Source organism: Saccopteryx bilineata, chromosome 6 (genome assembly GCF_036850765.1).
Source record: "Saccopteryx bilineata isolate mSacBil1 chromosome 6, mSacBil1_pri_phased_curated, whole genome shotgun sequence".
In the NCBI taxonomy this organism is placed as follows: Eukaryota; Metazoa; Chordata; class Mammalia; order Chiroptera; family Emballonuridae; genus Saccopteryx; species Saccopteryx bilineata.
The window spans coordinates 153,046,043-153,070,643 of record NC_089495.1 but is presented as its reverse complement, the minus strand read 5'-3'; the positions used below and the strand labels follow the sequence as shown (position 1 = coordinate 153,070,643).

General features: G+C 49.9%; 1 protein-coding gene across 2 annotated transcripts in view; it reads left to right on the top strand.

Annotated features, from left to right (window-relative positions):
- The window catches only part of ERN1 (endoplasmic reticulum to nucleus signaling 1), a 93,341-nt gene extending 69,074 nt beyond the window's left edge, over positions 1–24,267 (top strand). For both annotated transcript variants that reach the window (XM_066234446.1, XM_066234447.1), the window contains 12 exons: positions 562–680; positions 3,421–3,612; positions 5,051–5,318; positions 6,029–6,119; positions 6,413–6,602; positions 12,911–13,010; positions 13,253–13,452; positions 14,718–14,865; positions 16,453–16,580; positions 17,900–18,023; positions 18,448–18,515; positions 19,735–24,267. In XM_066234446.1, coding sequence (XP_066090543.1) covers positions 562–680; positions 3,421–3,612; positions 5,051–5,318; positions 6,029–6,119; positions 6,413–6,602; positions 12,911–13,010; positions 13,253–13,452; positions 14,718–14,865; positions 16,453–16,580; positions 17,900–18,023; positions 18,448–18,515; positions 19,735–19,971 — 1,865 coding nt within the window. In that variant the 3' untranslated portion in view covers positions 19,972–24,267. The remainder of the gene's footprint in view (positions 1–561; positions 681–3,420; positions 3,613–5,050; positions 5,319–6,028; positions 6,120–6,412; positions 6,603–12,910; positions 13,011–13,252; positions 13,453–14,717; positions 14,866–16,452; positions 16,581–17,899; positions 18,024–18,447; positions 18,516–19,734) is intronic.
- Positions 24,268–24,601: the final 334 nt, after the last annotated feature.

The window sequence follows — 24,601 nt, the reverse complement described above, 5'->3', positions numbered from 1 at the left end:
CAGTGAATGCTGAGAGAACCGTGAGACCCCCTCGCCTTCCAGCAAACATGCCCTAGTGCTCTCTCGTGAATAACTCCCAACTACCAGGATGGAAGCTCACGTTTAGGTAATAGGGATAGAGCCCCCCCTAAGCAGTTTAAATCGAGATGGGAAGCTGGTTCCCTTGGTGGAGTGATGTTACAAGGGTAAGCACCAAAGGGAGACCTCCCAGAACTTTTAACAGAGCTTCATAGTGCTTCAGCAGTGGACAACCTAGTTAGGAATCACACACACAAGTCTTGCTCTGGGACGTATCCCCAATGTCCTGATTCCTCTCATGACAAGGAGACTTCTTGCTCCTTATTATGGTATTCAGAATACTGTATACATGCCAGTAAGTAACAAAATTTCTGTCTTGATGAGAATTTTCTGGTAACTGCCTCCTGTTTTCTCTCCCTTTACAAATGTCCATGTTTGCATTGTGGGACTCTCTGTGGATAGCAACGGCTGCCTAAGCTTGGCATTGAATGCTGCCAGCACTTGGGACACTGTCCTCATGAAAGGTTCTGTTTCCTGTCCTAGGGCACCATGAAACCCCACTGTCTGCATCTACCAAGATGCTGGAGAGATTCCCCAACAATCTGCCTAAACACCGGGAAAATGTGATTCCCACCGACTCGGAGAAGAAGAACTTTGAGGAAGTGAGTGGGAAGTGAACAGTTACCAGCTGTCTGCGTGGAGGGTGCAGCCTGGCCCACGCCTTAGAGCTCACGGTCACTCAGGAGGGAAGGGGAATGCGGTATCATGGCAAATGCCGCCCTGCTAAGGACTGATGGGGAGGAAGGAGATGGTGATTAGCGGAAGCTTAGGAAGGACAGCAGGACTGATGGTGGCAGAGAGGCAGAGGGCACCCGAGGGAGCAGAGCAGCGGAGGGAAAGGCCGGAGGTGGCACCAACCCTGGTGTGCCCAACTGTGGGGCTGGCAAGACAGGCCTGACCAGATCCCAGGCTACCAGGTGGGCACCGGTGGGAAATGGGATCACTTGGCTACAGAAGAGCCACTTTACCAAATTTTGAACCACCCTGGTAGCAGAGTGAGGACAAGGAGAGGCAGTGGGGAGACCGGAGGCTCTGTGGCTGCGTAGTCTGGTCGAGGCTTGGGCCGGCAGGACCCAGGGCACCTGCGGAACAGAGCGCTCGGCAGCAGGGGGCCTGCCCAGGTGGTAGCTGTCATGAGGTTCTGATCTGGGATGCCCTTCTGTAGGCCTGGAGAGAGAGAGGCAGCTAGAGACAGATGGCCTCCTATTTTAGGGTAGTTTGAGGGGAGTTTAATAGAGGGATTGCTCACACAGAGAACAGTTCCAGGGGTTCTCTTACTAGTTTAGCCTGAGGCAGGAGGGGAAGGAGGGGAAAGGGCCCCAGACCAGGAGCCCAGAGCTTCTGTTGAGGTTAGTCAGCAGCTCCACAGAACTTAACCTTATTTTCCTCCCTCTGTGTCACCTGCTGGTGTCTTAATCAGAAAGCAGAGGGCAGGGGAGACCATTGGTCTGCCCATTTGGGCAGCTTTCTGGCACACAGAGCAGATGGAGAGGCCAGAGAGTGTCTTTGCAGGAGGGGCTGAAGCAGGTCGGTGGGATGGGGGTCTGTACGCAGTTTGGGCTTGGCAGCCCCTGCAGCCCTGTCTGGGGGCCTGGTGGCTGCGAACATGCCTGGGCTGCGGTCAGGGTCAGAGGGCGGCGAGAGTGGGCTGGCTGCTGTGGGGACCATGGTCACAAAACATTCACTCTAGAGATTTAGATTTTATCCAGAGACAAAGGAAAAGAAGTCAGGTCAGCATTTAATATTCAGGGCAGTCTGTCTGTGTTGGCCCTCATCTCTGGAGGTAGCCAGCTTGGGAAAACACATTGAGTCCTAAAACAGTGATTTTGGATAGCACTGGTGCCCTAAAATCGTGATCTGATTTTGATCTTATTAAAGTCAAGCATATTTGTTATTAAAACACTTAGAAATGCCTGACCAGGTGGTGGCGCAGTGGGTAGAGCATCGGACTGGGATGCGGAAGGACCCAGGTTCGAGACCCCGAGGTCTCCAGCTTGAGTGTGGGTTTGTTTGGTTTGAGCAAAGCTCACCAGCTTGGACCCAAGGTCGCTGGCTCAAGCAATGGGTTGTTCGGTCTGCTGAAGGCCTGCGGTCAAGGCACATATGAGAAAGCAATCAATGAACAACTAAGGTGTCGCAACGAAAAAACAATAATTGATGCTTCTCATCTCTTCATTCCTGTCTGTCTGTCCCTATCTATCCCTCTCTCTGACTCTCTCTGTCTCTGTAAAATAAATAAATAAACAAAAAAATAAAAATAAAATAAAACACTTAGAAATTAAAGTATAAGGAAGAAAATCAGATGTTACCCATAATCTTATATTCAGAGATAGCCACAGTGGAGATTTTTATATTTAAATCGTCTAATCTTGAACAGAGCGTCTTCCAAACATTCATTAAAATACTCTGAGGTGCATTTAACAAACACACTTGAACAAATATAACCAGATGAGTGTTGTCCCTGGTCACATGCTCAGCAAACATTACTCACCTGCTTGCTGCACACCAGCCATGACATACACCCCCATGCCTGGTAGGAGGGCAGCCACTGGAGGGGGAGGAAGGCCACTGTAGGTAGACGTCTGGGGTGGGGGTACGAGCTGTGAGTGCGTGGGGGATGCCCAAACTTGCGCCCACCCACCGAGGAGGCTGCCTGTTCATTTCACCAGGCAAATGAGTGCAGAATGCGCACCTAGAGCACTAGATGTATGTAAACAAGTCAGCACGTGTTTCTAAACTATGCTTGAAATTCCAGAGTGTCTGAGGCACTAGGACAGAGACTACTTTTATCCAGTTTAATCTGGGGCTTCTAAATAAAATTTTCTTCAACAAAGGGTTCTAATGCTTTTCAAAAACTTTGAAAAATAGTGGAATACTTGAGTTGCACTGACAGTTACGAGCAACGTTAAGAAGCTGCTTTACTTTAGAGCCACATGTATGCATGCACATGTGTGTACGTGCATTTTTCCTTTTTTACCTGAAATGGCATTTCCAAATGGACTACCAGTCTTCAGACTTTGTTACTAATGATTTCAGTTTTCCCAACTACTAAATCTGTCATCAAAGAAGGATTTTTGAAAGAATATACGGTCTGAAGGCACTTTCAAATGTATTGGTCTGAAAACTGCTTTTGAGTATTGATAACATCACAACCATAATTCATCACAAGGCAGTCACTTTGAAAAAGGTAATGATGGTCTGGCCTTGTGCTCTTTGGGTGGACTTAAAAACTCCAGCACGTTTTATAGTATAGTCATTTCTTGTGACCAATAGTACTTCTTTCAGTTGGCTCGTTTATTGTTGGAAATTCTGCAGTGATGTAGTCACTCTCTCCTCGACAAGGTCATCCACCTGGCCGACCAGGCATCGGAGAATGCGCCCACCACCATTTCTCAGGATGTGGAGGAGAAGTTCACTCACACCCCTGCCAAGCCTGAGGCCCCAGTGGACTCCATGCTCAAGGACATAGCCACCATCATCCTGAGCACCTTCCTGCTCATCGGCTGGGTGGCCTTCATCATCACCTACCCCTTGGTAAAGCCTTCCCTGGGCCCTTCCGCTCATTTCTGAACTTCAGCGCTCATCACCTGATGTCCATGAGGTCCAGACAAAAACAGCCAACAAGCAGATATATTTCTTTTCACATTTAAAAGTTAATAGTTGCTAATCTTCAAAAAAAAAAATTGTAATTAGAGACACCAGCTTCTCAAAAAGGGATGATTTTGTACCTATATCTTATCGTTTCTACAAACTGATTTGGGAACCTTGCATACAGTTCCTTTTGAACAGTTAACCATACTTTTTATTTTAAGAATAGTCATAGTAGATAAAATCTGTTTAACTTTCTTCCCTTAAAAACTGTTAGAGATATCAGCTTCAGTGGAAACGGCAGCCTGGTGGTCCCTCCCACTTTCTCGTGGCAGTAAGTGAGCGAAAATCACGAAGTTGTGTAGGTCGGGCACTGTTGTATGAAATACACTAGAGGAGTATCCCCTCATCCGGTTGTTTAGCACCAGAGTGTTATCTCTTGAGGCTACAGTGCTCGGGAAGCTCATTCCCACGGTAAACCCTTTACTTCAGGGCACTTTCCATTTGTTTGAATGGTTCCCTGCATTGTTTTATTTACCCTACATAGTTTTGTGAGGTCATTATTATTTATTCCCTACCCACAAATGAAGAAACTGAGCTCTGGGAGTTAAATTCTTTTCCCAAGGTTACTCAGTTAATAGGCAGCATTTCTAGGATTTCAGCCCGATGTTAAGATAGGGCACGAGCACTGGAAAACTCCCAGTGGGCTGTTGGACACCACCCGCCCCTCCAGTCACCCCGCCCCCAAGGCTGAGTAGCAGTCATCACAGACTGCTGTGTTTCTGGCTATGCCCAAATGAACTTTCAGAGTCAGTGAGGGGTGATGGGGGTGTAGGGAAGGAAGGCAGCATGGTGAAGTGATGGGGAACGGAACCTTGGTCCTGTGTCTCAGCCCTATCCTGCCACACCCTGCTGTGTGGCTGTGGGCCGCTGCCTGCCAGGTTCTGAGTCCCAGTTGCCTCTGCTTCTGGATTACTGATGGTCTACACTGCCTTCTCTCAGGTGCCTGGCCATAGTAGCAGCAAGCCAGTTTCCCTTACCCACCACACTCTCAACCATTCTTCCTATTCGGTTTCATGTTTGTAAGAACTTCCAGACTTGTATGAAAGTCCCTCTTCTGCTGCCCCTGCCTAGTGGCCATTCGCCACTGACAGCCCCTCCAGTGGGGCGACTGGCTGGACTGGGAAATCTGACTAGAGCAGAAAGACCTCTAGCCACTGGACAGATCTTGCCTCCTGTGCCTTCCCACTGGTCTCCTCCCGCCCTGTAGGGCCGCAGAAAGTGCACCTGCATCCTCTGGCACAGGGAGCCTCTGCCTGCCTGCCTGGGGGGGGGGTGTCCTGGGGACCAGCTGCACTTGTCGGATGTGTGTGTCTCTTCCCAGAGCATGCATCAGCAGCAGCAGCTCCAGCACCGACAGTTCCAGAAGGAACTGGAGAAAATCCAGCTCCTGCAGCAGCAGCAGCTGCCCTTCCACACACCTGGAGACCTGGCTCCGGACACCGAGCTCCTGGACTCGTCTGGCCTGTACTCGGAGAGCTCAGGGACTAGCAGCCCCAGCACGTCCCCCAGAGCCTCCAACCACTCACTGCACTCCAGTGGCTCCGCCTCCAGGGCGGCCATCAGCCCCTACCCGGAGCAGGACGATGAGGGTAAAACCAGGTGCCGTTTGGTGCCGTTTGCTCTTTCATTTGTGTGTCACCTGAGAGACAGTGTACCATGGCCTTCCCAGGGGGCTCATGAAATGCTGCTGTTCCCAAGGGTTCAGCAGGTCCTCACTGGACTCCCTCCCACTTTGGGTTCTGTTTCATCCCATGGCCTTGTTCCCCTCAGAGGGCCTTCTGGGGGCCCCTTGTCCCTCCCTCCATCTTGCCCCACAAAGGCTGGGCATCACTGCTAACCAGACAGCATTCCCGAGGCCAGCCAGGGCCCAAGGGAAAAAGGGCCACTCTTGGTCCACTTTCCCTGCCTGGGAAGTCCACTGAGGCTGGTCATCAGGACAGGAGCCCTCCGCGTCCTCAGCCGCAGGCTGCATGTCAGCATCGCTGTTGCTTCCCCAGTGCTTCGGGTGCACATCTTTGAGGTGCAGCTGCCATGACCCCTGTGTTTGGGAAGGTGTGAGACATTCATTCTGCCAGCAACGCAAAGGCGGGACTGAAGAACAGGAGACAGGGAGAGGAGGTGGCCCTGGACACGAATGGGGAGTGGCCCCAGCAGCTCTCGCCTTCCAGGGGGTTGCCTTCCAGAGAGCTTCTGAGGGGCCATGTCTTCAGCTGAGCTCAGGAAGCTAGTAGGCATTCTAACTGCAAGGTTGTTTGGGTTGTGTTTGTTTAGCACAACCTCTTCTTCCTGTTGGTCTTAGATGAGGAAACCAGCATGGTGATGGTTGGGAAGATTTCATTCTGTCCTAAGGATGTCTTGGGCCATGGAGCTGAGGGCACAATTGTGTACCGGTGAGTGGATTGGAAAGCCCTGAGCCTTCGCCGCGTCAGGCGAGAGCGCCTGTCATCTTGCAGGCGCCATGCCGGGCTCCAGGGGCATAGCTGGGACTCAGGTGGCAGAGTTCCTGCCCGGAAGAGAAGCGATAACCCCAGGCTGCCTGGTGTGTGGTTGGGGCCTCCTGGGCTGTGAGGCTGGTGAGGGGCTGCTGTGTCAATGGGAGAAGGAGCTCTATGGGTCCATGGGTCTCCTGTCGTTTCCACAGCCCCTGACACCTCCCAACCCGGCCCTGCTCCTTGTCCTGCAGGGGCACGTTCGACAACCGTGATGTGGCGGTCAAGAGGATCCTCCCCGAGTGCTTCAGTTTCGCGGACCGCGAAGTCCAGCTGCTGCGAGAATCGGACGAGCACCCGAACGTGATCCGTTATTTCTGCACCGAGCGGGACCGGCAGTTCCAGTACATCGCCATCGAGCTGTGCGCCGCCACTCTGCAGGAGGTGGGTGCCCGCCGTCCCCACTGCAGCCGCCCTTCTCCTGGCTGCTGGGGCGTGCTTTTAGGGACTGCCAATTCTTTGTTTTTTTTAAATTTCTTTTATTAACTTTATTGATATAACAGTTTACAGTGGTACCTTGAGATATGAGCAGACCAACATACGAATTTTTTTAAGATATGAGCTGCAACTCGGTCCGTATTTTTGTTCGAGAACTGAGCGAAATTCCAAGATACGAGTCGTGATTCAGGAAGCTGCCACCAGTTGGTGCGTTGGCACATGGGTCCAGTATTGGCAGCACAACACCAGCATCTCATTCTTTCTCTCTCACGTGTTACCCGCAGAATCATCGAACCTCGTGCACTGTACTCATTCTTGCATCATTTTTGCATTTTTACTAACTTTTTTTTTTTTTTTTTTTTTTTTTGTATTTTTCTGAAGCTGGAAACGGGGAGAGACAGTCAGACAGACTCCCGCATGCGCCCGACCGGGATCCACCCGGCACGCCCACCAGGGGCAATGCTCTGCCCACCAGGGGGCGATGCTCTGCCCATCCTGGGCATCGCCATGTTGCGACCAGAGCCACTCTAGCGCCTGAGGGAGAGGCCACAGAGCCATCCCCAGCGCCCGGGCCATCTTTGCTCCAATGGAGCCTTGGCTGCGGGAGGGGAAGAGAGAGACAGAGAGGAAAGCGCGGCGGAGGGGTGGAGAAGCAAATGGGCGCTTCTCCTGTGTGCCCTGGCCGGGAATCGAACCCGGGTCCTCTGCACGCTAGGCCGACGCTCTACCGCTGAGCCAACCGGCCAGGGCTACTAACTTTTTTTGTGTGCTATCATGGGGCCGAAGAAAGTGAGTGTAAAGGACAGTGGTGAGAAAAAGAAGAGAAAGATGTTGATAGAAGTAAAGCAAGAAATAATAGGAAAACATGAGCTTGGTGTATGAGTGATTGAACTGGCAAGGCTGTACGACCACAATACATCTACAATTTGTACCATCCTTAAACAAAAGGATGCCATCCAAAGCGCAGATCCAGCGAAAGGAACTGCAATTCTGTCCCAATTAAGGACAAATATCCATGAAGAAATGGAGAAGCTTCTGTTAGTGGGTGAAAGAGAAAGAGCTGGCCGGAGATACAGTGACAGAGACTGTAATACGCAAAAAGGCACGTATTATTTATGGTGACTTGAAGAAGAAAGAACCGTCAACCTCAGAAGAGGCAGCAGAAGATACATTTAAGGCAAGTCACGGCTGGTTTGAAAATTTCAAGAAGAGATCTGGCATCCACTTGGTGGTGAGGCATGGTGAAGCTGCGAGTGCTGACGTTAAGGCAGCTGAGGAGTACATCGCACGTTTTGCTGCGCTTATCGCAAAGGAAGGCTACATCCCCCAACAAGTGTTCAACTGTGATGAAACAGAATTGTTTTGGAAAATAATGCCCTGGAGGACTTTCATCACCGCAGAGGAGAAGAAGCTAAGCTGCTAGCCCATAAATCCATGAAGGACCATCTGACCCTTGCATTGTGTGCAAATGCTAACAGTGACTGTAAAGTAAAGCCACTGCTAGTGTATCATTCTGAAAATCCTTGAGCCTTTAAGACTCACAAAATTCTTAAAGAAAAACTGCATGTTATGTGGCTTGCCAATGCTAGGGCATGGGTTATGCGACATTTTTTTTTTTTTTTTGTATTTTCTGAAGCTGGAAACGGGGAAGCAGTCAGACAGACTCCCACATGTGCCCACCGGGATCCACCCGGCATGCCCACCAGGGGGCGGTGCTCTGCCCATCGGGGCGTCGCTCTGTTGTGACCAGAGCCACTCTAGTGCCTGGGGCAGAGGCCAAGGAGCCATCCCCAGCGCCCGGGCCATCTTTTGCTCCAATGGAGCCTCGGCTGTGGGAGGGGAAGAGAGAGAGAGAGGAAGGAGAGGGGGAGGGGTGGAGAAGCAGATGGGCGCCTCTCCTGTGTGCCCTGGCCAGGTCGAACCCGGGACTTTCGCATGCCAGGCTGACGCTCTACCACTGAGCCAACCGGCCAGGGCCGACAGTTTTTTATTGAATGGGTAAATCTCGTCTTTGGTCCTGCAGTGAAGAAATATCTTCAAGAAAATAAACTCCTGATGAAAGCATTACTAGTCCTTGAAAATGCTCCAGCCAACCCACCTGGTCTTGAAGATGACATTCTCAATGAGTTCAAATTCGTGAAAGTCCTCTGCCTCCCACCCAACACAACTTCAATCTTGCAACCTATGGATCAGCAGGTCATTTCCAACTTTAAAAAGCTTCACACAAAACACTTGTTCCACCGCTGCTTTGAGGTGACTGAGAATACAATTCTACTAACCTTTCGAGAGTTTTGGAAAGATCACTACAACATTGTGATATGTTTACACATTATTGACTTGGCATGGCAAGAGGTTACAAGAAGAACCTTGAACTCGGCATGAAAAAAGTTATGGCCTGATGTTGTTGCAGACAGGGACTTCGAAGGATTCGAACCAGAGACCGAGACTGAAGTAGAACCGTTGGAGGAGATTGTGTCCCTGGGAAAGTTGATAGGTCTGGAGGTAGATGAGGGTGATGTAAACGAGCTCGTCGAGGAACATGAGGAGGAACTCTCAACTGAGGAGTTGAAGGAGCTTCAGATGATGCAACATACAGAGCTTCTGCAAGAGATTAATAGTGAGGAGGAAGTGAGTGGGAGGAAGTGATTTCTACAAGTGAAATTAAAGATATGCTGGCAATGTGGGAGAGGCTTTCAAGTTTCATTGGAAAAAAACCCAGAAAAAGTTTCAACTGGTCGTGCTTCAGCACTTTTTAATGACACTTGTTTGTCACATTTCCGTAACATTTTAAAATGTAGGCAAAAGCAAACCTCTTTGGATAGATTTTTATTTAAAAGTCCTGCAAGTGAAAGTGCCAAAAGTGCAGCCAAAAAGGCAAAAACAGGTGATGATTAATTGAAAAATACGTAATATTAAGCATAGGTTAAGTTTATTCATTTTAGAGAGGAGAGAGAGTGAGAGTGAGTGAGAGGGAGAGAGAAGGGGGAGGAGCAGGAAGCATCAACTCCCATATGTGCCTTGACCAGGCAAGCCAGGGTTTTGAACCGGCAACCTCAGTGTTTCCAGGTCGATGCTTTATCCACTTTGCCACCACAGGTCAGGCAAGCATAGGTTAAGTTTAAAGGTAAGAAAGTGCTTTTTTTTTTACAATTAAGTTTTTGTGGTTTCATTTTAAGTAAAGAAAGTGCAGTTTTACAGTCCAATCAAAAAATGGCGAAAGAAATAATAGATACTTCTCCAAAGAGGACATACAGATGGCCAATAGGCAGATGAAAAAATGTTCAACATCACTAATCATTAGAGAAATGCAAATTAAAACCACAATGAGATATCACCTCACACCAGTCAGAATGGTGCTCATCAACAAAACAACACAGAATAAGTGCTGGCAAGGATGTGGAGAAAAGGGAACCCTCCTGCACTGCTGGTGGGAATGCAGACTGGTGCAGCCTCTGTGGAAAACAGTATGGAGATTCCTCAAGAAATTAAAAATCGAACTGCCTTTTGACTCAGCTATACCACTTTTAGGAATATATCCCAAGAACACCATAGCACTGTTTGAAAAGAAGAAATGCACCCCCATATTTATGGCAGCATTGTTCACAATAGCGAAGATCTGGAAACAGCCCAAGTGTCCGTCAGTGGGCAAGTGGATTAAAAAGCTTTGGTATGGCCCTGGCCGGTTGGCTCAGTGGTAGAGCGTCGGCCTGGCGTGTAGGAGTCCCGGGTTCGATTCCCGGCCAGGGCACACAGGAGAAGCGCCCATCTGCTTCTCCACCCCTCCCCCTCTCCTTCCTCTCTGTCTCTCTCTTCCCCTCCCACAGCCGAGGCTCCATTGGAGCAAAGTTGGCCCGGGCGCTGAGTATGGCTCCATGGCCTCTGCCTCAGGCGCTAGAATGGCCCTGGTTGCAACAGAGCAACGCCCCAGATGGCCCTGGTGGGCATGCCGGGTGGATCCCGGTCGGGCGCATGCGGGAGTCTGTCTGACTGCCTCCCCATTTCCAGCTTCAGAAAAATACAAAAAAAAACCAAAACCCCAAAAAACAAAAAAACAAAAAAAAAAGCTTTGGTACGTATATACTATGGAATACTACTCAGCCATAAGAAATGATGATATCGGATCCTTTACAACAACATGGATGGGCCTTGATAACATTATACTGAGCGAAATAAGTAAATCAGAAAAAACTAAGAATTATATGATTCCATACATAGGTGGGACATAAAAATGAGAGTCAGAGACATGGACAACAGTGTTGGGGTTACAGGGTGGGGGGAAGGAGAGGGAGGGGGTTGGGGAAGGGGAGGGGCACAAAGAAAACCAGTTAGAAGGTGACAGAAGACAATTGGACTTTGGGTGATGAAATGCAGCATAATCAAATGTCAAAATAACCTAGAGATGTTTTCTCTGAACATATGTACCCTGATTTATCAATGTCACCACATTAAAATTAATTTTAAAAAAAGTGCAACTTTAGTTTTGTTTAAAGTAAAGAAAATGCAGTTTTAGTTTACATTTAGTGTTAAGAAAGTGCAGTTTTAGTTTACATGTCTACAGTGCCTGCATCCCTTCCTCCCTCCCTGCTCCTCCGCCATTCACCTCCGTTAGCCGCACTCATCTGTCTCCAAGGTAAGAATACAGTACTAAATAACACTTTTTTCTTTTATTTCATATATTTTGTTATGCATTGGTAAAGGATACATGTGTGTTAATTAAAAACATGTCTTTTTTCATAATTTAGGATGGTTTGGGGATATTTCACAGGGCTAGAATGGATTAAATCTATTTCAGTTATTTTAAATGGGAGAAATTTGATATACGAGTTGACTGACTTACGAGCTTGGTTACAGAACGAATTAAACTTGCATCTCAAGGTACCACTGTAATGTGTTCATTTTAAGCGCACACTTTGAGCCTGACCAGTCAGTTGCGCAGTGGATAGAGCTTTGGACTGGGACGCAGAGGAGCCACCTTCGAAACCCTGAGGTAGCCAGCTCAAGCGCAGGTTCATCTGGTTTGAGCAAGGCTCACCAGCTTGAGCCCAAGGTTGCTGGCTTGAGCAAGGGGTCACTCACTCTGCTGGAGCCCCTCAGTCAAAGCACATATGAGAAAGCAGTCAATGAACAACTAAGGAGCCACAACAAAGAATTGATGCTTCTCAACTTTCTCCTTTCCTGTCTGTCTGTCCCAATCTGTCCCTCTGTCTGTCTGTCACAGAAATAAACAACAAAAACCATACTCTTTGATGCATCTTGACAGTGTTGCATGCCCATTTACTAATCAAAATGTAGAGCATTTTTATCACCCCCACTCTCTAACTGTGTAGTCCTCTCAGCCCGCCCATCTTTGGTTGTGGTTAGCATCTGTCTTCCTCTTAGCCTCCAGAACACCTGGCTATTCTTCCTCCCAGGGAGGTATGGGCCTGGAGGTGCTCCATGAGGACTCGAGTCATTAGGGTCACCCAGTGAACTGCTTTTGCTCAGTTTCCAACTCCCCAGGAAATGATCTCAGTGTCACCAGTAGCTTTGCCTGTGTGAGGCGGTGAGCATGGGTTATTTGCCCTCTTACCTTTCTCATTGTAGACTAGTGAGTTGGAGCTTGGTTTGTTTGTTAAATAGGCCTAGACTTCGGGAGAAAGTCTGCTTGGAAAATAAGGATTTGGACAGGCCCTGACCAGTTGGCTCAATGGTGGAGCGTTGGCCTGGCATGCAGGAGTCCCGGGTTCGATTCCCGGCCAGGGCACACAGGAGAAGCGCCCATGGGCTTCTCCACCCCTCCCCCTCTCCTTTCTCTCTGTCTCTCTCTTCCCCTCCTGCAGCTGAGGCTCCATTGCAGCAAAGTTGGCCTGGGCGCTGAGGATGGCTCCATGGCCTCTGCCTCAGGCACTAGAATGGCTCTGGTCGCAACAGAGCAACACCCCTGATGGGCGGAGTATCACCCCCTGGTGGGCGTGCTGGGTGGATCCCCGTCAGGCGCATGCTGGAGTCTGTCTGACTGCCTCCCTGTTTCCAACTTCAGAAAAATACAAAAAAAAAAAAAAAAAAGGATTTGGACAGAGAATACTGTCAGTAAAACTTCCCGTTTCTTTCCTAAAATCTGATAAAAAAAAATTAGTTCACTCAATACCAAATGATAAAGCTGGAGGCATTGTTTTTCTAAATAAAACTGAATCACTTTACAAAAAAGAAGGAGTGCTTGGAGGGCCCACACCCTGAGGCTGGGGGCCGTGACCTGGCCTCCGTGTCTCTTGCAGTACGTGGAGCAGAAGGACTTCGCGCACCTCGGCCTGGAGCCCATCACCCTGCTGCGGCAGACCACCTCGGGCCTGGCCCACCTGCACTCCCTCAACATTGGTGAGGCTTCCTTCCGCTGGGCCGCCCGGGCGGGGTGGCCGGCCTGCTCAGGCGGGCCTTGCCTTTGCCGAGGCTGTGTCGCTGGTGTGCGGTGGTGTAAGAACTCGAGGAGGACTCTTACACAGCTGAAAACCTTTAGAGGTGGTGGGTCTGCTGGCAGCCTGAGGAGGGTGCACCCCCCACCGCAGGAGGCCTGATGTCGCTCCTGGTTAACATCAGACTGACCCGGGGTTCTGTGTTAGTTCACAGAGACCTGAAGCCCCACAACATCCTCCTCTCCATGCCCAATGCGCACGGCAGAACCAAGGCCATGATCTCCGACTTCGGCCTCTGCAAGAAGCTGGCAGTGGGCAGACACAGCTTCAGCCGCCGCTCTGGGGTGCCTGGCACAGAAGGCTGGATCGCTCCAGAGATGCTGAGTGAAGACTGCAAGGAGAACCCCGTGAGTAATGAGCAGCCCTTTGAAAACTGCAGCCTCGGGTATCTTCAGGAGTAAGAGCCCCCAGCTTTAGAGCTTGGGCCTGGAGCCCATGCCGCTGGAGTGACAGGTGTTTAGCATGGAGCGTGCCGCCGCCCTTTCCACACTGTCTCGTGATTGTCTCCTGCAGATGAATGAGAGGGGCGAATGTAGGCACGTGTCTGTCCCCCCACCCCCCAGTTTGGGAACTCAGAACTTGTATAAGGTGAACAAACTTCCAGTTTTTATTCTCTTTTTCTCTGGTTTTGTTTTCCCAACCTTTTAAATTTTTCTTTCAGAAAATACCTCTGAACCTCTGCCTAGATTCAACATTTGTTAATGTTTTTTACTTTCTCTCTGTTACTGAACCATTTGCATATACAAGGAGGTCATCTCTCTCCTTCCCCCTAAAGACCTCAGCATCTGGCTCCCAAGAACAAGTACAGTCTGCTTCCTACCCCTTATACCATTATTATACTTCAACAATTAACATTTGATATCCGACATTCACTGCATGTTCAAGTTTCCCCAGGAGTCTCTTATAGAGCTGCTTTTTGTTACATCCAAGTAGTGTGAGCTGGACACCACACATGCGCATTCCCTACAGAGCTCTGCGTTGTGGGTGCGAGAGGTCTAAGATGACATCAAAGGTGACCTCACTGGAAACTGTCAGATAGTTCCTTTCTGGGCTGTTTTTGAACTAGGAAGTGTTTGATTCACTTATTAACAGTTTTTAGACTTACAGTAAGCAGGCACTGTTCTGGGCCCCGGGGGTTGCACCAGGGAAGCAAGGCACAGCTGTCCCTGCCTCCAGGGAGTCACCTGCTGGCTGCATAAAGAGTAAGTAACAAATGGCTCAGAGGAGCTTCTTGAGGGCCACATGCTGGCGTATATAAGTTTTCTCATGTTGATGCATTTAATCTTCACAACAACCCATGGGGAGCATAGCATTGTTCTCTCCATTTCACCTTGGAGGACACGGAGGCAGATTGTTCAGGGTGCTTCTAGCTGTCAGGTGGCAGAGCCAGCGTTCCTGGCTGTCAGCTCCAGAGCCCACGTTCTTCAAGGAGAGCCCTGCCTCCTGCCCAGCCTCCGCAGGGGGCCCAGCACTGCTCCGAGCCATTCCCCAGTGCTAGCAGACGCTCGCAGACCCTTTCCACGTGGAGGAAGTGTCAGTCACACTCATCTCCATGGCTGAGTGAGAAGGAGCGATCCCCAGAAGACCTCTCACACCCTGCACTTCTTTCCAGACCTACACAGTGGACATCTTCTCTGCGGGCTGCGTCTTCTACTACGTGATATCTGAGGGCAGCCACCCCTTCGGCAAGTCCCTGCAGCGGCAAGCCAACATCCTCCTGGGCGCCTGCAGCCTCGACTGCTTAGACCCCGAGAAGCACGGTGAGTGGGCAGAAGGCGGGAGGGTCAGGAGCTACTCCTCAGCTGCCTGGTGCCTGCTCTGCGTTCCCAGAGAGCCTTCTGGCAGCGCTCTCCTGTAGTTGGGAGGGCTGTTCTCGGAGCTCCTCTTTCTAAAGCCAAGAAGCTCTGAGTTTTCTTCAGGTCATGCAGTTACTTGTGTGACCTGGGCAAGGCCCCCCTTGGGGACCTCTGTCTTCCAGCTGATGACTTGTGAGAGTTAAATAATCTGAAGTCCTTCCGGCTTCGCCAGCTGGGCTCTGTGTGCCAGGGGTCAGCAGTGCAGGCTAGGCTGGGGACATACAAGCTTGGTCCTCACTGTCCAGCGTGGTGCAGAAAGTCTTCCTGAATTCAGGGCTTTCTGGGTTATAATTGGCCACGACACTTCAGTGTTTTAAAAAAATATTTTACCTTTTCAAATTAAAACTAACATAGTTTTGCTATGGATTAACTTTCCTTAGACTGATTAGTTTAAGGCCCATAATTCCATAGTACAGTAATGAATGGCTGCTGTTGATATCTTTATATATATTATTCTGGTCATTTATCTAGACATGTGTGCATATTTTTATTTAAAATGGTACATACTATTTTGTAACATGCTCGCTTTTTACCTTTTTTTAATTATTATTTACAGAGAGAGTCAGAGAGAGAGAGAGATAGGGACAGACAGACAGAAACAGAGAGAGATGAGAAGCATCAATCATCAGTTTTTCATTGTGACACCTTAGTTATTCATTGATTGCTTTCTCATATGTGCCTTGATGGGGGGGAGGGGGGCTACAGCAGACCGAGTAACCCCTTGCTCAAGGTGGCGACCTCGGGGTCTCAAACCTGGGTCCTCAGCATCCCAGTCCGACACTCTATCCACTGTGCCACCACCTGGTCAGGCAACATGCTCACTTTTTAACTTGCCCTTGACTATTTCTCCAAGGCAATCCAGAGTTAACCAGGGCGTCTTTCTAATGGCCCACATTTCAGCTTACAGAGGCATGGCAGTCACCCAAGCCTCTCCTAGTGAGTATTTCCAGTCCTTTTCACAAACTGTGTGGTGGGGACTCTTCTTATTATCTGAAGATTTCTGTGCAAGCTCTTAATTATGTTATTGGAATGAATTCCTGTCTGTGGACTTTTTTTTTTAAAGAGACACAGGGAGAGTCAGAGAGAGGGAGAGACAGGGACAGACAGGAACAGAGAGATGAGAAGCATCAATCATTAGTTTTTCGTTGCACATTGTGACACCTTAGTTGTTCATTGGTTGTTTTCTCATATGTGCCTTGACCGTGGGCCTTCAGCAGACCGAGTAACCCCTTGCTCGAGCCAATGACCTTGGGTCCAAGCTGGTGAGCTTTTGCTCAAGCCAGATGAGCCCGTGCTCAAGCTGGTGACCTCGGGGTCTAGAACCTGGGTCTTCGGCATCCTAGTCCAACGCTCTGTCCACTGCGCCACCTCCTGGTCAGGCCTGTCTGTGGACTCTTCAGTCCAAAGGTGGGCGGATGGTTGGGGGGGGGCAGTTCACTGTGGCACTGCACTGGTGACAGCGCGTTGCGTGTTTCTTGTCCTCCCCTGCAGAAGATGTCATCGCCCGGGAACTGATAGAGAAGATGATCGCAATGGATCCTCAGAAGCGCCCATCTGCGAAGCACGTGCTGAAACACCCGTTTTTCTGGAGCCTGGAGAAGCAGCTGCAGTTCTTCCAGGTGGGACCTGTGTTTTCCTTACCCACACTCTCCATCTGACTATATCCAGGTTTTATAAAGATAGCAAGGACAGGCCCTGGCTGGTTGGCTCAACGGTAGAGCATCGGCCGGGAGTGTGGAAGACCTGGGTTTGATTCCTGGCCAGGGCACACAGGAGAAGCACCCGTCTGCTTCTCCACCCTTCCCCCTTTCCTTCCTCTCTGTCTCTCTCTTCCCCTCCTGCAGCCAAGGCTCTATTGGAGCAAAGTTGGCCTGGGCGCTGAGGACAGTTCCATGGCTTCCTCCTCAGGCACTAGAATGGCCCCGGTTGCAACGGAGCAATGGCCCAGATGAGCAGAGCATCGCCCCCTGGTGGGCATGCCGGATGGATCCCCATTGGGTACATGTGGAGTCCGCCTGACTGCCTCCCTGCTTCTAATTTCAGAAAAATACAAAAAAAAAAAAAAAAAAAAAAAAAAAGATAGCAAGGACAAAGAATAGAACAAATGACTCATGCTCCTGTAATAGAGAGGTAACCAAGCCTGACATTTTAATATATTTTCTTCATTAAAAAAAAGGTGTGATTAGGATCAAACTATATATATACAGTTTTGTATCTTGCTCTTTTTTTTTTACTGTATATAGTGTTTTAAGTATTTTTTTTGTTAAAGTTCTAAGATTTTAATGACTATTGTATTCTTATAGATATGCCATAATTTTAAAACTTTATACTATGAGAACTTTCAAATGGACACAGAAGTAGAGGGGATGTGGTAATGAACTCCCAGTTCACCAGTTTTCACTATGATTAACCCAGCCTTTGCCCTCTCTATGTGTCCCCCCCAACTTATTTTGAAGCAAACCTCAGGCATCATATAATTGCATTCAAATTTCATAAATTTAAACATTTCCTGATGTTGGGTTTTTTCCCATCATCTCATACTGAGTCTTTGTCCAGACCTTGGATAGATTCTGAGAGGGTGTTGCCAGGTGACTTTGGGGAAACATCATGTGTTTCTCAGAGTCCTCCTTGGTGTGAAACGCAGGTAAGGTGTTCAGGGTCTATGGACAGGTGTGCATCTCTGTCACCTCTCTGTCATGGAGATGGTCTGTATGGGCCCTGCCCCCACGAGCAACTGACCTGGCCAGTCACGGGAAGAGTTAATAGACGGGGAGTAGGGAGGCGGAAGTCGTGCCCCCCCTGAGCCAGCTGAAAGCCCGGGCTGCGGACTCACGCGGCAGTGACCGCTCTCACTGGCGTCAGGCCCCCAGTGCCCGCGTCTCTCCACACTGACCTTCAGCACACTGACCTTCAGCTGCGTTCCTTGTTTCCCTCTCAGGACGTGAGTGACCGAATAGAAAAGGAGTCCCTGGATGGCCTCGTGATCAAGCAGCTGGAGAGAGGTGGGAGAGCTGTAGTGAAGATGGACTGGAGGGAGAACATCACTGTCCCCCTCCAGACAGGTGAGCGTGCAGAAGCCCCCGGGAGGGAACATCAGCCCAAATGCTTCAAAAACTACAGCCGTTTCTAAGGAGTAGATGTGGAAATGGCAGTTCCAGGCTGATTATTAGGCTCCATGTACCACGTACAGGGTTGACGCTCTCTGTGGGAGTGTTGTCTGTGGTTTGGGTACAAGCCCGTCACACCAGCGTGGGTCTCATTTTCGTCTGTGAGAGTGACAGGTCACTGGTGGGTGCCAGGCTCGTCGTGGTGGTTTCTGGGCCTGAGTGTGGTGAGGAGGTGGGGCAGACCAGCACCACCCTGGGGTCAGCTGGGGGCGTGTGTGTGAGTGTGGAGTATTTTCAGTCTGATCGCCTCATCCCCAGGAGCCCTAGGAATTGTTTTCTCCTAAATGTGTTGGTTACATTGCATTCCTTTTTTTTCTAGATCTGCGTAAATTCAGAACCTATAAAGGTGGCTCCGTCAGAGACCTCCTCCGAGCTATGAGAAATAAGGTGAGGGTTGTGAGCCCAGCCACACAGCTCTTCTCCTCTCCCCTCTCCTCTCCTCCCCTCTCCCCTCCCCTCCCCTCTCCTCTTCCTTCCTCTCTCCTCTCCTCCCCTCTTCCCCTCTTCCCCTCTCCCCTCCTCTCCTCTCCTCTCCCCTCTTCCCCTCCCCTCCCCTCCCCTCCCCTCCCCTCCCCTCCTTTCCTCTCTCCTCCCCTCCCCTCCCCTCCCCTCTCCCCTCTCCTCCTCTCCTCCCCTCTCTTCTTCCTTCCCCTCCCCTCCCCTCCCCTCCCCTCCCCTCCTTTCCCCTCTCTCCTCTCTCCTCTCCTCCCCTCCCCTCCCCTCCCCTCCCCTCCCCTCCCCTCCCCTCCCCTCCCCTCCCCTCCCCTCCCCTCCCCTCCCCTCCCCTCCCCTCCCCTCCCCTCCTCTCCTCTCCCTTCCTTTCTCCTCTCTCCTCTCTTCTTGTCTCTCCTCCTCTCCTCTCCTCTCTCCTCTTCTCTCCTCCTCTTCCCTCCCCTCCCCTCCCTTCCCCTCCTCTCTCTCTTCTTCTCTCACTCTCGCTCTCTACGAGGCCTTCTATCCGCCCTGGAATTCTGACCTTGCAGAGGCTGGGAGGCCTTAGCCAGATTTGACAAACTAGAGACTGTTTCTTCCCTTAAACAGGTTTTTTTTTTTTAGAGATATTGAGGTGAGAAGTTACCTGAGAAGCAGGTTCTCTGATGTCGGTGTCCTTTGTGGCCCCTGCTGATGTGTATGGTACCCTCTAACTTCCTGACCAGTGCCATACAAAGCCCCTCTAATAGGACCCTCTGGGCCTGTTCCCACATGGGACCTCTTGTTCTCTGGAGGGACCTGGGAGTGCTCTTGGCCTGAGCTGTCTCTGGGCAGACGGCCCAGGGCCAGACAAGGCATCCACGCTGTTGGGACAGACACTTCAGTTCCATGCTACTTGGTTCCACTTGAGGCTGCTGTGAGCCTTGCTAGGTCCTGACCACACAGGAGGCCTGACTGTCCGCTCCCACTCTGAGCCTCACTCAGCTCAGAGGCCTCCTCCCGAATGAGGGGAAGCAGGCAGGGTGAGCAGGGTGGGCTGTGCGCCCCTCAAACCTTTCCCCCTTTCTTTACAGAGAACCAACTACTGTTCTCTCTTCCTTGAGAAGGAAAAGGGTCACTCACAAGCGTGTCCTGGGCTCTGACTGACCCTGTGTCTGTCTCTGCCCCTTTGCAGAAGCACCATTACCGGGAGCTCCCTGCGGAGGTGCGGGAGACCCTGGGCTCCCTCCCCGACGACTTCGTGCGCTACTTCACGTCGCGCTTCCCCCACCTGCTCTCCCACACCTACCGGGCCATGGAGCTGTGCGGCCACGAGCGGCTCTTCCAGCCCTACTACGTCCCCCCGCCCCCAGAGCCCTGGCCCCCCGGGACGGCAGACGGCCTCCCTTCTGCTGGCCCCAGCTGTGACTGAGCCTGAAGTCTACGAGCCAGAGCTGGAGGTTCCCACTTTGAAGGGGAACCAGGCTCCCCAAACCAGTGCCTTGAGCTGCCCGCTCTGCAGCCAGCAGAGGAGGGTGTTGGCCCCAGGAAGGGGAGAGGGGACCCCTCCTGACCTGCAGGAAGCTGGAAGATGGTGACTGTGACAGCTTCACCGTCAGGGAACGTCTGCACAGAAGGGCCCGGCCTAGAGGCTGCAGCAGGAGTGCCTCTACCTCCTCCTGGATAAACTTTTCAGACACATTTCTTTTTACACGGCCTGTTGAATATCAGCCTGTGGGTCTCTCGGGAAGTGAGAGGAAGAAACCCTGAGTTCTGCCTTTGTGCTGCTGCCCTCCTTGACCAGCTGGCTGAGGGCACTAAGTGCAGCTTCTGCTGGAAATGGGGCTCGAGAAGGGAGGGTGCTGTGGAGCAGGGAGCCGGGCAGGGCGTCATCCCCGGGACTGGAGATCATTGGTCACTGGTCACAAGTGCACCGAGATGTCCCAGGTCACCGTAACCAGCGTTTTCCTCAGGGACAGCGAGAGCCTCAAGTGTGGGGCACAGGTCAGCTGAGTGTGGGACTGGTCAGCTGCACATGCTGGAAAGGAAGCCGTGTCTGCAGGGCTCAGAGAGGAAGGGGACCCTCTGTTCTGAGGCTGTCGTGGCCCAGTGTACTGCTGGCCTGAATGGTGGTTTTTGGTGGCTTTGTGCCCTGGACCATTTAGGGATGTTTAAGAATATTTGGGTGCAAGAAGTGATAAATCCCTGGCCATCAAGAACCTGGGCAGGGATAGACCTTCAGGACCAGAGGGGGGCAGGTCCAGTGGGCCACCGTGGGAGAGCCCTGGGCCACTGGGTAGGTGATGAGGTTTCTCTGTCCCTAGAGCCAGCAGGATAGGCCAAGGGGTTGCAAGCCAAAGCCAGGGTCACCACGTACTTTGTGGGCAGGATTTTATGTTTCTCTTGGTAGATTTTAATAACTTTATATTTTGATTATACTGTAGAATGCTACGTTAGCACAAGTAAGCTAAACTTAACTTGAAGCTTACTCACGAAGACGAAATGCAATACATCTGTTTTGTGTGGTACCTAAAATCCTGAACACCTCCAGATAGAATATTTGTGTTCAGAACACTCTCTAATGCCAGTGAAGAGTCAGATGAAACTTCAACATTATACATATGTATTAAACCACTTCCAAGTAATCATCCCTAGGTTATTTCAATACCATGCTGCTTTTCCCCTAAATTTAATATAATTTTATATTTTATTTCAGTCATGAATTCCTGTCTTTTCTCTACCGAGAGCCTTAGAGGTTAAAGGCAATTAGGGTACCACGTAAGGAAACATCTTCTGTGTTCTTTCTCCAGCAGGGGAGCAGCTCATTGCGGTTCAGTCCTGGTGGGCTGGAGGCCCCACTCAGGAGTAAGACTGTTCTTGTCACGTGTTACTGACGGTAATCACTGTTCTCACTGTGAGATGTCTTCTGGTGGCATGCGTGCAAGAGCCACTCATCAAAATCTCTCGTTCTGCCTTTGTAGAACCCCGTCCCCTTCCTTTCATGATGCCTAAAACCACTTTTTCTCTTAAATTAGTATTATCTGACATCTTGAAACCTCATCAGTTGCCTCATTTAGACCTGGGGACCCTGGCGTCCTTGTCTGGCACTACAGTGTCTTGTAATACACTGTTTTCAGGAACACAGCCAGATGGGTGTCTTCTCCCCACTCTGTCTAGCCTGTGCCAGCTCTGTTCTGTGGGTCACTTTGCCACCAGGCCTGAGTGGGAAGAGCCTGAGAGGCAGGTAGAGATGGTGCCACACATAACTTCAAGGGATTGTCAGCTTTCTGTGTTGCCAGGACACTGCTGCCTTGTTTTTGGTAAATGTTCTCTTTAGAGAGTAGCCAGGTCATTTCTGCAGGACACCTTTTTTTTTTTTTTAATGCCTTTTCTGCTTACCTAAGTATTAGTTTATAACCACCCAGCTTTCTCAAACTTTTGTTCAACGTATTGTATCTGAACGCTTACCAGATACGCTGGGCAGAGACTGGGCTAGGAACACAGAGATGGAAAAGATAGGCAAAGCCTCAGTTTTCATAAGAGCCCGTGGTGAGAGACAACAATAAGAAAGTGTTAGTGCCATGAAGAAGCCCCAGGGGGTGGGTCAGGGCATGCATTTGGGGTTTGTATTCGGTCTTAAAGGCACCCACCCTGTCCAGGACCTGTCAGAACTGGTCAGGTTACTTTCTGTTCATCTTCTCTACTCATCGGTCCTTCAGGTGGTCTGGAGAGGTCTTAAGTGGACAGTTGTCATGGGAACCACTTGGGCATCCTCTGGTGTAGCCCATTGCAATCTCTCAACTTCGGGTTTCCTGTTGTGCCCAGCGTGGTGGAAAGGTGCCTGCCCTTCGCTGGAACAGCCTTGTGTGTCCTGTTGCAGCTGAGCTATTTGGTCTTTAGTAAGATTCCTGAAAGGCTGTTGAACTTCTAGAAGTATGCAATCTTTATTTTTACAGCACAGTTTAGTTGCATCTGTTAGGAATCCGAGGGATTCCATAATTTATTCAAATCCTGTGTTGAAGCTTGTATTGAATCTGGCTTTGGCACACTTGCCAGAATTTCTCTTGTTGCTTCTTGAGTCTTTCTAACTTCATTTTATAAATACCTCCTCATATCACTGGGCTTCAGAGCATTTGTACTTTTGGGAATCACTGGTGTTACTTTATAAGTCACCAAACCACTAGTTGCCAAGGTATAAAATCCTGGGTGCCATGGTGTCCTCCTTTCCCTCCCAGTCTCAGTGCAGTAGTCATCAGTTTCTGTCCAGTGAGACATCCCTGTGAAACGTTCCATGTATCGAATAGGAAGAACCACAGGTGAGTGGGTCCAGCAAAGTATCTTCTTCCCATCAAGAAAGGTCCTTATCAGCAGTAACCCTGATCCTTTCAGTAACGTTTTGTGTGGATGTGACTCATTGGTCTTTGCAACTCTTTCTCACTGTGGTGAAAGAGGAGTTGGTCTCTGGTCGGACCTCTCTTGCAGAGGTGGAGGGGCTTTTGGGTTGCAGGGCTTTTTCCTCTTGGCCACTCTGTTTTCAGAAGTTGGACTCTGTTCGTTGACTCCTCAGCCTTGAGGTCCTTGTGGAAGGCGGGCTGGTTCCACGTGGCGGGTAGAGCTGGGAGAGAAAGCCCAGTCCTTCTGGAAGGGGCCCCTTGAACATCTCTTCAGCTTCCTCTCTGCTCATTTTGTTTCTGAAACCCCTTTTCTTTGTATTTCCCAGCATTTCTTTCCCCTGGCCATCCCCTCACCATCGTGGAGTTGTCCTTTACATGTGTCTGACCTGGCCTTGCCTGGAAGGAAGTCATCGAGTGTCCCATGCAGATGAGCCCACATTTCTGCCTTCCAGGGTTGGACGGTTATCTTTTAAACCAAAGTGTCTATTCTTCTGTACTTTCTTAATGAAACAGTGATTTCCTGTGAGTAACTCTGGTTCTGACTTTTGTATCAACACATAAATCTTTTCTGTATTCACTGGAAAACCACAAAGAACCATCTGCAATGAGCCTCCCACTGGAGCAGCCTTAATCAGTAACTCCAGCCAAAGTCCCCATTCCCGCTGCCCCGTGTTCTTCGTGTGTTTGGGGGGTGCAGTATTCCTTTTCAGTATCCCAAAAGCTGTGACGGGGGTGTCCCTATGTACGTAGAAAGCATTACCAGTCAAACCTGTGGCATTCGCCGATGCAAACCTTATGTAGTATTCTTTTTGCAATGACCTATTTATTTAACCTATTTATATTTATTTAATTTTTACTCTGAAGTATATCCAGTTACAATTGCACTTCCATAAAGCACATCAGATTTGTTTTGGACAGCACCCCTGACCATTTTAAAACTGGAAAAGGAAAAGTTATACTGTACCCTTCCACAGTAAGGATGCCTTAGTGTAATTTTGTTAGTAAAGTGTGAATAATGTGGCTGTGGTAAAAATGTTAATTTTAAGTGATTTTTAAAAAAATTCAGTGCCATTGTGTCTTCTCTGTGGAAGGTTAATTGTTAGATGTGTGTTAACTGTGTGATACAATCCTCCTTGTGGAACCTAAAATTCTTTTTAGCTTTAAATTTTATAAACTGCCAGATTGTACAGTTTTTATGTGTATTTTTAAAGCTCGATGTGAGGGTAATTATATAAGTTAAATGGCCTATTTTTGTACCTCCTGTACAGTTTTATAATTCTGCTGATGGGTGATGGCGTCTTACGTTGAGCCAACCCCAAATAAAGGTAGTTTTAGATTTGGGAGCCGGTTTCATCTTCACAGAGGGTCAACCAGCGTTCGCAGCCCTGGGGGTCTTTCTCAAAGGCGGTCTCTTTGGGTGAGGGACTGGGGGTGAGGGTGGGCGCTGGCTCCGCACTGGGAAGATGGGGTGTGGCTGCCTGCCAGTGTCCATGGCAGGGACCTGGGCTGGAGCATCCGTTTTCTTTGGTGGCTGTTGGTGGGGAGAGGTCCTTTGGAACACAGGAAGTCTCCCAAGGTATTGATTTGGGCTGAAGTCCAGGAGGTGGCCGAGTTGGGACAGAGCTGCCTCAGGGTGAGAAGTCGTTTCCAGCCGAGTTTGGGGCACAT